Here is a 16,459-nt window from a genome sequence, read left to right on the forward strand (position 1 = left end):
TGCATCAACTTAACAGTGAAATAAGTGTTACACCAATAGGCCATGTGTTAAAACAATGACAGTGTTTGCTCCATATGTACCTTTCTATTCTTCAAGAACTGTGTACTTTGTGGTTAGGTTTTTACTGCTCGTAGATGTTCAACAGGTAACTATTGTAGCAGTATGTGGATGTTCACCTGCAACCTACTAATGAGGCTTATCGGAAGTTAAACAACTGTACACTGGCCATAAAACTGTGTATTAATGGGGGGGTTGTGATTAGTGAAAGTAAATAACTGTGAAACACAAAAGTGCATATGTCGGCTACATCATTTAAAGTTCAGTTTTAATCTACAGCTCACAACCAGTACATTATGGTCAGAGTCCACATCTGCCCCAGGAAATTGTCTTACAATTTTAAATCTGGTTCCTAAATCTATATCTAGCCATTGTGTCTCCAGATTTCTTCCACATATACAACCTTTTTTGTGATTCTTAAACCAAGTGTCAGCAATGATTAAATTATGTTCGGTGTGAAATTCTACCAGGCAGCTTCTTCTTTTCAATGATCCATATTTATCAACTATTTTTCCTTCTCTTCCTTTTAATACTGTCGAATTCCAGTCCCTCATCATAATTAAATTTTCATCTTCTTTAACCATCTGAATAATTTTTTTATTCAACCTCGTTATCATCTGCAGAGTTAGTTGGCATATAAACTTGTAGGTAGGCATGGGCTTTGTGTCTGTCTTGGCTATGAGAATGCATTCACTATGCTGTTTATAGTAGCTTACCCACATTCCTATTTTCTTACTTGTTGTTAAACCCAGTCCTGCATTACCCTGTTTGGCTTTGTATTTATAACCATGTACCCACCTGACCAGAAGTCTTGTTCCTTCTGCCACCAAACTACACTAATTCCCACTACATCTAACTTTAACCTATCCACTTCTCTTTTAAAATTTTCTAAGCTACCCGCCTGATTAAGGGATCTAATATTCCACACTCTGATCTGTAGAATGCTAGTTTTGTTTCTCCTGAGTTGTCCCCACCTGGAGGTCTGAAAGGGTGATTATTTTACCTCCAGAATATTTTACCCACGAGGACGCCATCATCACTTAACTATACAGAAGAGCTGCATGTCCTCAGGAGAAATTACAGCTGTAGTTTCCTCTTGCTTTCACCCATTTGCAGTACCAGCACAGCAAGGCAATTTTGGTTGATGTTACAATGAAAGGTCAGTCAATCATCCAGATTGCTACTCCTCTTCAGGAACCACACATTTGTCTGGCTCTCAACAGATACCTCTCCATTATGGTTGTACTTACGATATGGTTATCCACATCACTGAGGCACACAAGCCACCCCACTGACAGCAAGGTGCATGGCTCATGGGAAGGGGGGGACGGTGAGAGTCAGGTGTTATGCCTACGATATTTATCATGTGGCCAAAGCCCCATGTGGCCAAAATCTTCCCTCCCCCTCTTCCAAAAATCTGTAAGCTGTATAGCTTTATGTCGTCCCTTGTGCATTAGAAAATTTCAAAAGTTGATAACATAAGATGTAATATAGTTTTCTTCTCATATCTTCTCAAATCATACATACACTGTCAAATTACAATACAAAATACAGATGTGTTCATGTACAGTAGACTATTCTGAGTCCTCAACTTCAAGGCAAGAGACACACTTCACAATTTTTTCTGAATGTGTGTTACACACATGTTTATGACACTGTCCACAATACTGTTTTGGTTTACTTAGATTGTTGTACATCTGCTTCTTTGTTTTAGCTTCCCTTACACAAATATGGCACCCACATTTCCTGCAGGAGGCCGATGTGCTTCTGTTGTCACTTCTTTCATTTTCTTTTGTAGAGTAGCCTCCATTGATTGAACAATTTGGTTAGATAACCCTCTTGCATTGGCACTTCTTTCTTCTACCTGCAATTTCACTAGTTCCATCCCAGCTTGCAGAAGATAAAGTTATCGTTTGTTGTATTTCTTTTCATTCCATCTTGGATGTTGCTGGATGAATATGGTGGTTGCATTGATAGCACAAATGTCGATGAGAGAGTAAAATACAGATAGAGGCCATCTCTTTGTTCCCCTCTTGCAGGTGTACATACGTGCCGTTTGATCAATGGTAACAATTCCACCTTTAGTGGAACTGTTGTTGTTGTTGTTGTTGTTGTTGTTGTTGTTGTGGTTTGATGCAGCTCTCCATGCTACTCTATCCTGTGCAAGCTGCTTCATCTCCCAGTACCTACTGCAACCTACATCCTTCTGAATCTGCTTAGTGTATTCATCTCTTGGTCTCCCTCTATGATTTTTACCCTCCACGCTGCCCTCCAATAGTAAATTGGTGATCCCTTGATGCCTCAGAACATGTCCTACCAACCGATCCCTTCTTCTAGTCAAGTTGTGCCACAAACTTCTCTTCTCCCCAATCCTATTCAATACTTCCTCATTAGTTATGTTATCTACCCATCTAATCTTCATCATTCTTCCGTAGCACCACATTTTGAAAGCTTCTATTCTCTTCTTGTCCAAACTATTTATTGTCCATGTTTCACTTCCGTACATGGCTACACTCCATACAAATACTTTCAGAAACGACTTCCTGACACTTAAACCTATACTCGATGTTAACAAATTTCTCTTCTTCAGAAATGCTTTCCTTGCCATTGCCAGTCTACATTTTATATCCTCTCTACTTCGACCATCATCAGTTATTTTGCTCCCCAAATAGCAAAACTCCTTTACTACTTTAAGTGTCTCATTTCCTAATCTAATTCCCTCAGCATCACCCGACTTAATTCGACTTCATTCTAAGTGGAATTATAATATGAATTTATCTCGGTTTTATTCTTCTCTCCTCAAACAGTGCCTTTATCTTGGTGCATTGTTGACAACATCAATAAGTTTTCACTTGGTTTCGCTTTTGCTATGTAGGACGCCAAAGTTACTGGAGGCCTACGTGTTGATGGGTCTGTGAATGAATATAGCTCTCGATTTGTCGTGTTCTTCATTATGTCTGGAATATGCTTCCTGTTTGACTGGAGAGTTCCTACTGTAGTAACTTTGTTGTCTTGGTATAACTCTTCCGCCAAATCCACCGATGTGTAGAATCGGTCTGTAGTAATATTTCGACCAGTATTTTTCACAGGTGCTACCAGACGTTTGACGACAGTTGCTGAACCCCGTTCTTCTTTTGACAAATTTTGAACATTACCTGCATAGGGTTCCATATTCAAGGCATATCTGTCAACTGCATCAGACATCACGCATATAAGGATGCCATACTTGCCCGGTTTATCCTTCATAAATACTTTGAAGGGGCAGCGCCCTCTAAACAAGCTGAGCATTTCATCAATGGTGAGGTGGACCCCTGGTTTATACAATAGTGGAAACCTATCATTCACTTTGTTGAAAACATCACGGATTGCTATGAACTTGTCTGCTTCCCTTCTTAGCTGGCGAGTACTTTTGTCATCAAACCTTATGATTGCAATAAGTTCCTTGAAATGTTCTCTTGCCATAATACCCTTGTAAACTGGCCGATGCATTAGGTCTGACCAAAGATCGTGTACACTGACAGAATTGTCCTTATTTGCCCCCATAAGTATCAGGATTCCTATAAAGGCATACAATTCTTTCTCATTACTCAAAGTAACATTTCGCCTAACTGTCTCTTCATTTGAATGTTTTACTATAACATCCATGTGTAAGAAGTAACTTCAAGGCTTCTCCAGGTGAATGGTAAACACCAGCTGGAGTTACTCCTGCCTGCTCTCTTACTATATTAGCAACAAGACCTCCAAGGAATTCTAGACTGTGTGGTTACGTACCTTCTTCCAGACTTGGCCACAATAACATCCTGATGGTCACTGCCTGAAGCTGCGCTATCTTCATCTTCTCTAACATCCACATCACTTTCCTGATCTGAATCATACTCCATAACAACATCCCCATATTCACTTTCACTCCCCGAATCAGAATCTTCAGCTAAAATTTCATTCAGAACTCTTTCTAAAGACGAGTCACATATTCTTTAGTCATTTCTAAGTCTGAGTGTGAACAGTAGGGAACTGCACTAACTCACTGTAAGTTTACAAGATAAATAACAGTTGACTGACATCAAAAATCACTTCCTCTGAAAGTAAACCGATTGTTATGAATATCATACGAAATCCTACTAAGGGAAATTTTCTACAGCATGGAAGCCTAAGGGGGGCGGGGGGCTTTGTTGGACCCATAATAAGTTTATTTATTTTTTCTTTCAAAGCAGGAATTTTCTATAAAATATATTGACACCAAGATTTCATAAAATAGCCAACAAACAATAACTCAAAGGGAATATGTAGCATGAAAGTTACTTGGGCAAAAGCAGGGGACATAAAAAAATTGTGGGTTCAATGAACCCCCCCCCTCTAGGCATCCTAGGGCTAAATACTAATGAAACCCAAAAACAAAGTTTTTCATGAAAATCTGTATCTAACTACTGAGACAACTTTCTTATGTTCAGACGAAAAACATAAGAAGTTGCTTAGTTACAGTATAAACTAATATTTAAAGATCTGCTCAGGTAGCCACACGCATTAGCATACCACTTCCGGTATTAGGGGTAGTGAGAGATTGCTACTCACCATGAAGATGATATGTTGAGTTGCAGATAAGCACAATGAAAAGACTATTACACATTGAGCTTTTGGTCAAAGCTTTCTTCTGAGAGGAAAACACACATGCATTTACACAAGAAGCACATTTCACTCACACACACACACACACACACACACACACACACACACACACACACACACACACGAGACCACCAGCTCTGGCTAGAAAACATCTGTCATGTTGAATGAAAGCAGCAATCCACAGTGATTCGGGGAGGGGGGAGGGATCGCAGGATATGGGTTGTGGGAGAGAAGATCACTGTCCAGTGGAGCATGCAAGGACTAGATGGCAGCAAGACAAAGCTGCCAAGTGCAGTGTCGGGAAGCTGTGAAAGAGGGAGAAGTTGGGGGAATGTGGAGCGAAAAAGGAGAGGAGCAGAGAAGGGAAAAAGACCAGGAACTGGACTGGCAGAGATCTGCGCACAGTGAAGGTGAAGGAATGTGAACTGGGAAGGGGTGATAGGACAGAGGGGGTGGAAACAGTTGGGGCACTCCTCACAATACCCTTGCCTCTGATGAACTGTCGCTGTCAAGGAAAATGTACTTGGTACCATTATTTAAAAGTCTTCATGCCATTCACATATCTCGGAACCTATTCCATATGCTTGGACTTTGTTAACGGTCTGCAGTGGAGCACCATGTAAAACACAGCATAATTCTTTCATGTGTTTCATAGTGTGCCATTATACACTGTTATGTATTAATTTAAAATCTGTTACCCTGCTACTACTGCCTTCAATGGTGAGTTTTTGTTATAGGTCATGGCTAGATTTTAAGTTGGATTAAGTCTGTATCTATGTTTGTTGACTAACAACAACCATGGAATTCTAGTCAGGCATGCACAAAATTTACAATAATATTTTCTGAGCACCCGGAGCTCAGAAACACAATAGATGACACTCCATATTTGCTGATCACTTTATGGCTAACAATAAAGACACATACAAACTTAACAGTACCTAAATCTATCCACAACCTATACCAAAAAGTCAGAGAATCAAGCAACCTCGACTCAGTGCAGCTTTGCTACCGAGAAACTCTCTTGCTCACATTCCTGTGCTTCATAAATATAGCAGGAATGGACTGCATACAAAATACTGCTTGATTTTTACACTAGCACATGATGTCATTAATAATTTTGACCCAAAACCAAAATTGATACTAAATGCTCTACAGTTATGTGATCAAAAACAGAAACCAACATGAGTAACTCAAAATTTACAACTTCATTTACAAAACATCCCTAACCTTACAAATGCATTGACTACCTAGACCCTTACACCATATTTGGCATCTGTTGCTTTTAATCCAGAGCAGACCTCAATTTCAAACAATTTCGATAAAACTCTAATAAATCCTGAACTATTCCTCACAAGAGCATAAAACACCATCTCCAAGGCATTTAGATATCCTGAACTGAACTCCGTAATCAAAATGATAGGTCATTATAAAAAGCGATTTCAATAATCAGTAAAATATTTTAACTACTATAGTATCAACTGTGGTAGACATACAATCTATACCAATGGCCAAATGTCCTCATGGGTAAATGCCCCTGCTGAAAGATATGCTTGCTGATGTAACTGCAAATTCATTTCTGGATGCTAGAATGCAGCATCCCTCACATCCAAATCTTGCAGTTACGAGCAGCTTGTGTTCACTCTTGTAGGGTGGATTATAAAATATAAGGCATTAACATAAATGAACTGCCATAAAAAGAGACAAACAGTTCCAAAGAACAGCTAGGTAACACCATATCACATTGATACATTAAATGTATTCATAAAAATTGTGAATATGGACTACCATCAGCTATAGAATGGAATGACGACACTGAAAATTTATGCCTGACTGGGACTCAAACCTGGACTTCCCACTTAACAAGAGTGGTCACCTTACCATTTAGCTATCATATCATATATTGAGATCAGTCATACTGAACAGATATCAAAACTCTTACACATCCAAAGACATATCCAAATGACAATAGTTTCTGCAGAAGAAGCAGCTAATTCGGCTTTCCATTGTTATAGCAGCATTGTATATTGATGTAACTGTGTAACCAACATAATGTAATTGGATAGATTGTTGGGGACAACAATCAGTCTTTCTTTCTCATCCTGTCCGATAAGTCTCCCCTGACCCGTGATTCTGGGTGACTTTTCCGAAATCTACCCCTTTTCCTAGACATCTCCAGTCCTTCAGTCCTTTCCCTTTGCCCCTCTTCTTTCCCCTTTGACCCTTCTGCTGGAAGGAGGAGCCACTGGCTCTGAAAGCTTGCACAAGTATAACCTTCTTTTATGTGTATGTTCTCCTGCTGCCATTTGGTGAGTAGATACATGTGTAGTGCACAACAAACAGAATCTTGTCGCCCGTTATTTCGGAACCTGCAAATCCTAACAGTTCCCTCCATATACATTTATGAAATTATAATCTTTGTACACAGCAGACAAAAATTATTTGAGGAAAATCATTTTAACCACACGTACAACACAAGAAATAAAAATAATTTTATGTTACCCACACACCATTTGAAATTATATGCACAAACTCCACAGTATATGGGGATGGCAATATATAACAAGCTAATGGGCAAAAATATATTTAATATGAAGCCAGAGAGTCTAAAAATAAGGCTACAGCAGATTCTGTGGGATAAATGCTACTATTCAGTAGAAGAATTCATAAAGGATGACATGATAATTTGAGCAAGGGTAATTAATTGTTAGTCTTTTATTGTATGTGTAACAAAATTGTATTATTATTATGATACCATTTGTTAAAATCAGTTGTTGTAATTAATTGTTAGTTTTTTATTGTATGTGTATTTTTATATTGTATTATTGTTATGGTACCATTTGTTAAAATCGGGTGTTGTATATATATGGTAAAACTTTACCAAAATTTTGACGTGTCTCCTGTACCTAAATCAAATGATTTAGATTATGTACGTTATGAGACTAATAAACCACAATTCACAATATCTATCCAATTACAACAACATAGTCCGCCCAGGTAGCTGAATGGTCAGTGTGATGGATTGTCAATCCTCTGGGCCCGGGTTCGATTCCTGGCTGGGTCGGCGAATTTTCACCGCCCAGGGACTGGGTGTTATGCTGTCCTCATCATCAACCTATCAACCTCATCGACTGCAGGTCACCGAAGTGGCGTCAAATTGAAAGACCGGTATCCGGAGAATGGCCTGCCTGACGGGGGGGGGCCCTAGCCATATGGTTAAATAAATACAACAACATACACACATAAAACAAGTAAATAGAAAAGGAAAGACAGAAACAGTAGTATCCACACTATTACCACCACTTATAATATCGAGAGGATAGTGTACACCTGATTATTTTACTGAGCACACATTCTGTAGCCTGGCTATAGAGTTTCATAGCTTACCATTTATCCTGACAGCAAGTTGTCAATTCAGCAGCAGTATTAGCTATTGTTTTAATGACAGTTCCACTGTAGTCCTGGTGCACTTTCATTCGTTTCCGCAATGATGAGGCTAAAAGGTTTTGCTGTAAACATATTAAAAATGAAATGTAATGGGTACTTAAACCAAGAACAATAGTTTATGAACTACTGAATACTTGTAAATATCAAGGTTAAAGGACTATTTATCTCATGATACATTGCTGAAAGACTCTCAATTTTTAGTATACAGGTCCTTCCTAACATAAAATGTCTAAGACAAATATGATTAGAAAACAACTGGCAGAAACTAGGGAAAGAAATAAATTAAAAAATTAATGTACATCTTGTAGAGGTGAAATAGTGAAGGAAGTACACTATGTAGATAATGTAGACATTCTAATCGACATTTCAAATTTTTTTTTATGTTCTTGCTTATTTTTCATTTTCATACTCTTCTGCAATGTTAGAGTACAGTTCATTAAGACAGGTGTGTTGTGGCTTCAACAAAAGTTGTTTGGTCCTGTGAATGTAATCTGCTGAAACATGCTCACTGTTCACCCATTCACTATAGCCAACAGGAAGCATGGGAAAGGAATCATGTGTTGATTGCCAGCTGCTGCCGAAGTGCATCAGCTTGAAGCATAAGCTCTCTCTGGCACTGGCTTTCAGCTAGCAACGACGTCAATTCTCTCCAACTCTCCTTGTTTCTCAAACTTCATTCCAAGACTGAAATTAACATCTTCTCAACATAGCCATGACAAGCTGATGGCTTCACAGGCCAAAATGGGTGCACCCATATGTATTCCATCTATTGAAAAAAATAAGTTAACTTTTAACTATTTCATTGCAAAAACTCCCTTCAGATGCCCACAACCCTGACCAGCCTGGTCAGGTCCCTATTGGCACCTGCACAGGAGGATCAAATAGGGGAAAGGACAGTCCCCAGCAGAAATACTTGGATAACAAAGGAGATATTGAATTTCATTGATGAAATTATAAAAGTACATTAAATGAAGCAGGCAACAGGAAATACAGACGTCTAAAAATGAAATTGGTAAAATGTGCAAAATAGCTAAGCAGCTAAAGGTAGTGGACATATGCAAGGCTCTTACTACACATGACTAGGGGAAAGATAGAGGTCACCTATAGGAAAATTAAGATCTTTGGAGAAAAGAGAGGCAGCCATATGAATATCAAGGGGTCAGATGGCAGGCCAGTATCATGTAAAGGATCGAAAGTTGAAAGTAGAGAGAATACATAGAAGGGCTACCCAGTGGAAATGAACCTGAAGACAGTATTATAGAAATGGAAGAGCCAGTAAATGAAGGTGAGTTGGGAGGTATGATACCATGAGAATAATTTGACAGAGCACTGAAAGTCCTAATTTGAAATGAGGCCCCTGGTGTAGGCGACATTTCCTCAGAACTATTGACATCCCTTGGGAGAGCAAGCCCTGACAGAACTGTTCTACCTGGTGTGCAATACTTATGAAACAGGCAAAATACACCCAGATTTAAAGGAGACTGTTTAATTATAATTTCAAAAAGGCAGGTGCTGACAGGTGTGAATATAGAATTGGAAGGAGAATCAGCATTGATCGTATTTTTTTTTTGTTTTATTATCCCCAAAATCGATTTTCGGTCACTTAGTGACCATCCTCAGTGCTGTAATATGCTCTGAGGATGGTCACTAAGTGACCGAAAATCGATTTTTCGGATAATAAAACAAAAAAATATGACTAATGCTGATTCTCCTTCCAATTCTATCCACTATTTGGTCGTGGTGCGCAGAAGACTCCATGGAGTCGCCAATCAATAGGTGTGAATATTACAGAATCATAAGCTTGATAAGGCATGTTCACAAAATATACAAATTCTTACTGGAAAAACTGGAAGAGACCAATCTCAGGGAAGATCAGTTTGGTTTCCAGAGAAATATAGGAACACACAAGGCCAAACTTACCCCATTTCTACTCTCAGAATACAGACTACAGAAAAGCAAACCACATATATAGCTTTAGAAAAAGCTTTTGGCAATGTTGACAGAATGTAAATTCCACAATGGAATAATATATGAATTAGGACTGATCACTTCTCATCACTCAGTGGAGGCATTCAGAGACTGACATCATCAATATTTAACAGCAGGCTGTTGGAAAATATTGGCTTGTCAATGATCATGTATCAGTTAAATCATGACTATCAAAACAATTCTACAACTGAGTAACAAAGGGACTTCTGTCTGCCCAAGAATGTGATTCTCCAAGGTAGAGCAGCAGGGCTGATAATCAGAAGAAGATATGGTAAGTTTTGATCTTGACATTTTCATTTAGCCTTCCAGATATCCTCATAAATTACTTCATGAATGCACTGTGATACTACTTTCATCACTCCAGAATGAGATTTTCTCTCTGCAACGGAGTGTGCGCTGATATGAAACTTCTCGGGACCTTTGCCTTTCGCAGTGAAATGCTCTACCATCTGAGCTACCCAAGCATGACTCACACCCCATCCTCGCAGCTTTATTTCTGCCAGTATCCCGTCTCCTACCTTCCAAACTTTACAGAAGCTCTCCTGCAAACCTTACTTTCATCACTGTTAGCTGATGTGATCTTCAGTCTAAAGACTGGTCTGATGCAGCTCTCCACACTCATCTATCCTCCGCCAAGCCTTTTCATCTCCAAGTAACTACTGCAACCTACATCCATTTGAATCTGCTCAGTGTATTTGTTCACTGATCTCCAACTACAATTTTTACCCTCCATACTTACCTCCATTACTGCAATGATGATTCTTAGGGGTCTCCCATCAACCAATTTCTTCTTTTAGTCATTTTGTGTCAAAAATTTCTTTTTTCCCCAATTAATTTTAGTATCTCTTCATCAGTTATTTGGTGCGATTATCATATCTTCAGCATCATTATGTAGCACTACATTTCAAAACCTTTTCTAGCCTTCTCTTGTCTGAACTGTTAATTGTATGTGTTTCACTACTGTACAAAGCTACACTCCAGAGGAACAGCTACACTTGTGTTTGTTATTAACAAATTTCACATCTGCACAAATGCTTGTCTTGCTACTGCCAATGTGCATTTTATATTGCCTCTAATTTGGCCACCATCAGTTATTTTAGTAGCCTAATAGCAAAACTAGCCTACTAGTTTTAGTGTCCCATCTCCCAATCTAATTCCCTCAAAATTTCCTGATTTGATTCAACTACTTCCCATTACCCTTGTTTTACTTTTGTTGATATTCATCTTGTAACCTCTTTTCAGGCCACCATCCATGTTGTTCCAACTCAGTATTTTTTACATTAACAAATGCTGCCAGAGGTAAAAGGTGTGTTATATATATTTGTATTTATTTGGTCCAGTAAATCTTACATGTAAAATATAGCACATCAGATACTGGACAGATCAATGCAAATGTATCTTCATGTTTATGATGTTTTCTAGTATTAATGAATACATTTTTTCAACTGTGACTTTCAATTAAACCACTTTCACTAGAAAATAAAAACAGAATATATGAATAACATAATGTTAATGATTACAGTCTTTAGAAGCTACAAGTAGATAGTCATATTTTGGTAATATTTTTGTAAGTGATAAAGAGCATGATTTATACATGTAAAATTAACTTTCTTAGGCTCTCAAAGATTTTGGAGGAATTCTTCCAGTCTATAGAAGCAATGCATTAATATATATTATCTTAATATGGTTTCCAAAATTTTAAGTCATTTATTACTTTAATTTCTTTTGGAAACTTGTTGTAAATAATTTTACCATAGTTTAATGTTCCTTTTTGGCACAAATTGGCTTTTATTTGGAGTATGTGGAAGTCAGCTTCCTGCTCTGTGATGACAATGATGATGCAGATTTTTATTTTTGAGGACAGTGACAGATAAAAATCCTAGAACTTATCAAGGACTGATCCTGAGATTTTGGCATCCATAATCTGTCACTTTATCACTGAAACACCAAGTCAATGTATCTGTTGCAAAAGCCAGAGTATAGCAAGGAGGGAAAAATGAAACTGTAAATTGTACACCATCATTCCCTATGGAAATCACATGCCACACCAAGAATTGTCTGCTAACTGCAGCAGTATTATATAAGTGAAGAATTATGTTTACTTTTCAAAGTTTTGGAATCAGTTGTGCCTCCCTCTACCATATGCACCCTCATATCCTTACTTTTTAATACCCCAACTTTCTGTTTTCAATAAACAATTTAAACATTCTAAAGCAACAGATTAATCAACTTTCCAATTTTGTGCACGAAAACCCAGTTCCAGTAATCTGTTTTTGGAAGTTGATGGTGCTTCATACCTCTGTGAAATAATGCTAGTATTAATTTTTAACCATTAATAACATCTGCACTAGCACATAATATAATGGTGAACTTATTTTACAGCTTGTTATCAATTTGGCAAGTGGCAACCATGAAAGTTTGCTTCCTCTAAGACTTAGTTAAACATATATATAAAAAAAACATACCACTACATTTCCTTCAGAAAGTTGGCAGCTGCTGTCATCTTCATTATCTTCATTTGCAGTTTCACTAACTGAAAAAAAATTGTTATTAATTATGAAACAGATTTTGAAAATTTTAGTGAGTTACATCAGTAGGGCAGCAGACAATTAATTCTAAAACTCTTCTCTAATTGAAGCAGCGTTGAATTTTAAAACTCTTTGTCAAAAGTCTTCTTGCAAATATTAGACCAAATGACAGTCTGACAAAGTATCCATTGTCATAATACTACAGGGTGGGATGTGGGACTTAAGTCTGTTTCATCACTCACAATTACTTTTCCTTAAGAAAATAGTGAAACATATTTGTAAGAAACCATCTAAAGAGATAAAAATATCTTGTAAACAGAAAAGGGAAATGTATCTAATAGCTAGGAGGAGTAATGATCCAGAAACAGTGAAACATTATTAAAAAATACTGCACTGTATTAAGAAAAGTTATTAAAAGTCCAGAAGTATGTGCATTGTGTCTGAGATTAGCACATCTGATAATAAAATCAAAATGATTTGGAATATTGTTAAAAGGGAAACAGGCAACCGGGGGCACAGGAAGACTGTATTTCTATCAACCTCAATGAAAAGTTTGTTAACAAAAAGTCAGAAGTAGAAAACATTTTTAATAATCATTTTTTAGGTGTTGTAGAGAAAATAGCATCCAGCTATTGATTGGAAAATGCATGGCTGTATATGGAAGATTCTATGCCTATGCAATTTGATATAATTGAAATTCAGCCCATCTCTCCTACTGAAATTAGGAAAATAATAAATTCATTCAAAAGTATGAGCTCACATGGAGTTGATGGCATTTCCAATAGAGTACTCTAAGTTTCTTCTGAAGAGATAAGTAGGACTTATCCATCTTCCTGGTGGGATCAAATGATGTAGCTAGGAACGAAAAAAACGATCTCCTAATCTCGCTAAAAAGAAAACTGTATGAGCTGAGAGGAACAAATGTTATTGTTTTTTCAGTGCCACACCACTACGACTTGATAGACTGGTCCTGTGTAAATAAAGAAATTGAAACTGCAAATAAAGAGATGCAAAATATTTGCAAGTGGTTTGAAAATGTAACATTTGTGAACATCAGCAATTTAGGGAAAAGATTTCACACAACACATGGTTCTCATCTAAATGTACTTGGAAAAAATGTAATAGTAACAAAAATTTTGGAACTTGTAAATAAAATCTCAAGTATGCAGTGTGATGATAGAAAAGTCATACCTCTCATGGACAGGAAGTGTGTGTTACCTGTAGGCTCCAATGTAAAATCTGCTGTCAGTGAAGCTACACCTCTCCAAGACAAATGTGAAATTTTATTAATGCAACAGCAGCAGCAGTAGCAGCAATGCTTAAGGAGGAGCCAAAGGAAAAATACACCTGTGTCATTCAGTGATAATTTTTTATGGTTTCAAGCCAAGAAGAAAATAAAAATGTGAAAAACCAGCCTGCTAACTCACAGATAAGTCACAACAACATCCTATTTTTAAACATTCAGGGTCTTGAAAATAAAGTTGAAATTCTGGAGGAGTCATTGCCACAGAATAAGTATTCTTTCTTATGTCTATCAGAACATTTGCTTAAACCAGAACAAATACAATACTATGTACCAGAAGGTTATAAACATGGAAACAGTTTTTGCAGATCTCAGTACTGTAATGGTGGTACTGTTATCTATGTTTGAGATGAAATAGAGTGCAGAGAACTAGATCTTAGTTGGGCATGTGTAGAGAAACACTTTGAAATTACCGGGATCATATGTGATATAATGAAACTTATCATAGTATGTATCTACCATTCCTCTGACTCAGATGATAAAACTTTTTTAGATAATTTAGACTGTGTACTCTGCTACATAACGAAATGGAAACAGTATGTAATTGTAATTGGGGGAGACTTTAATTCAAGCTTTGATGTAACATGTAACAAACCCAGTGTAAATAAGTTACTGAATATGCTAAGGCAGCACAATTTCCATCATATAAATACAGAACCAACAAGACTAAAAGCGTGCTTGGATAATGCATTTGTCAACTGTGCTCATGATATGTACTCCACCAAGCTAAAGGAGTTTGTGTTCTGAGACCACTCCATGTTAACAGTAGAGTTAAGACATTTTATAAAAGGGGATGAGAGCAAGGCTGCACAAAAGTTAACAAAACCTTAATATTTAAAAAAAAAAAAAAAAAAAAAAAAAAAAAAAAATCTCAGAAAACTAACACACCAACTGAGCATAACTAAGTGGGACAAATTATTTGAAAACTGTGATTCCAGTGCCCAAACAGTCTATGAAACATTCCACAATTACTTAACAGGTATTTTAAAAAGCCCATCTTGTTCAAAAGAAATACCGTAAAACAAGAAAGGGTAAATTTTGGTACATCAAAGAACTGGAGAATCTAAAAAATAAGCTACTGCTGTTGAAGAGCCTTGCCAAAGTAAACAATTCTAATGAAATTAAGGATCTCGAAAAAATCACTAAGAAACTGTGTAAGAAAGAGTTGCAATTGGCGAAACAAAGATACAACACAAATTTCATAAAAAATAGTAAAAACCAATGCAAAACAGTCTGGTCAGTAATTAATACTGTGAAAGGTGAAGTCAGAAACTTCGACAAGACAGTCCCAATACCAGCAGATACATTCAATAAATATTTTGTAACCTGTGCTGATAATATCAAAAAGCTGATCAGTAAACCCAATGTAACATGTATAGATTATCTGATGAGAGCAAACCTAAATCATAATAGGGCCAGATCATCATTGAAACACTTCAAACAGGTACGCCAACATGAAGTTCTTAAAATAGTCAAAGAAATGAAAAAATCATACAGTACAGATATTTTTAATATGTCAAACAATCTATTCAAAGAAATCATACATTACATTGCAGCACCATTAACATAGTCTATAAACCTGTGTCCCATAGAAGGGTTTTTTCCTGATTCTCTCAAACTATCCAAGGTAACTTCAGTCTTTAAGAAGGGTGTCAAATCAGATCCTGCAAACTACAGATCAATTTCACTAATTCCAGTACTAGGAAAAGTCTGAAGGCATAATATATAAGCAGATGTATGAGTACCTAGAACTAAATGGTATGTGAAGTGCATCACAGTTTGGTTACAGAAAAGAAAGGTCAGCTATACTTGCCATAGAGCTCTTAGTCAGAGACATTATAGCAGCATTTGAGGACCATGCGCACACACAGGTAACCTTATGTGATCTGAGCAAAGCTTTTGACTGTGTTGACCACTCACTTCTGCTCTCTAAACTTGAGTACTATGGAATATGTGATAAAAGTTTAAAACTCATCAAATCATACCTCAATAAAAGGAAACAGGTGGCGAGTTCAGGAAGTCATCTGTCAAACATACTCGAGGTTCAACAAGGAGTGCCACAGGGATCTAAATTGGGACCACTTCTTTTCCTTGTACACATAAATGACTTACCAGGAAACATAGATGTAAAGACATATATGTATGCAGATGACACAACTTTTCTATCTGTAAACCATGTACGTGATAACCTTGTAAGTGATATGAAATTGGCAAAAGAAAATGCAACATCATGGTTTAATGCCAATGGTCTGCTATTAAATGAGGAAAAGACCCATAATATGTGGTTCAGTCTATCAAAGACTACAAAAATAGAAAAACAAAAGGCAGAGTTTCTAGGTATTGTACTTGACAACAGTCTAACATGGAACTCTCATGTTGATCACATAGTGGTTAGGTTGTCAAGAGTTATATATTTGTTGAAGAGACTGATGTGTTGTGTGACATTTGAGTACGTAAGGACAGCGTACTTTGCCTTTTTTCAATCTGTTTTAAGGTATGGGTTAATACTCTGGGG

The 16,459-nt window shown here is 37.1% G+C and overlaps 1 protein-coding gene across 1 annotated transcript in view; it reads right to left on the bottom strand.

The window, feature by feature from the left end:
- LOC126092723 (uncharacterized) overlaps nucleotides 1-16,459 on the bottom strand; it is a 213,023-nt gene that overhangs the window by 126,192 nt on the left and 70,372 nt on the right. Inside the window, exons 3-4 of the mRNA XM_049908447.1 lie at nucleotides 12,579-12,646; nucleotides 8,065-8,186 (exon numbers count right to left, since the gene is read on the bottom strand). Of these exons, the coding sequence (XP_049764404.1) occupies nucleotides 8,065-8,186; nucleotides 12,579-12,646 (190 nt within the window). The remainder of the gene's footprint in view (nucleotides 1-8,064; nucleotides 8,187-12,578; nucleotides 12,647-16,459) is intronic.

This window comes from Schistocerca cancellata, chromosome 7 (assembly GCF_023864275.1).
Source record: "Schistocerca cancellata isolate TAMUIC-IGC-003103 chromosome 7, iqSchCanc2.1, whole genome shotgun sequence".
Classification (NCBI taxonomy): Eukaryota; Metazoa; Arthropoda; class Insecta; order Orthoptera; family Acrididae; genus Schistocerca; species Schistocerca cancellata.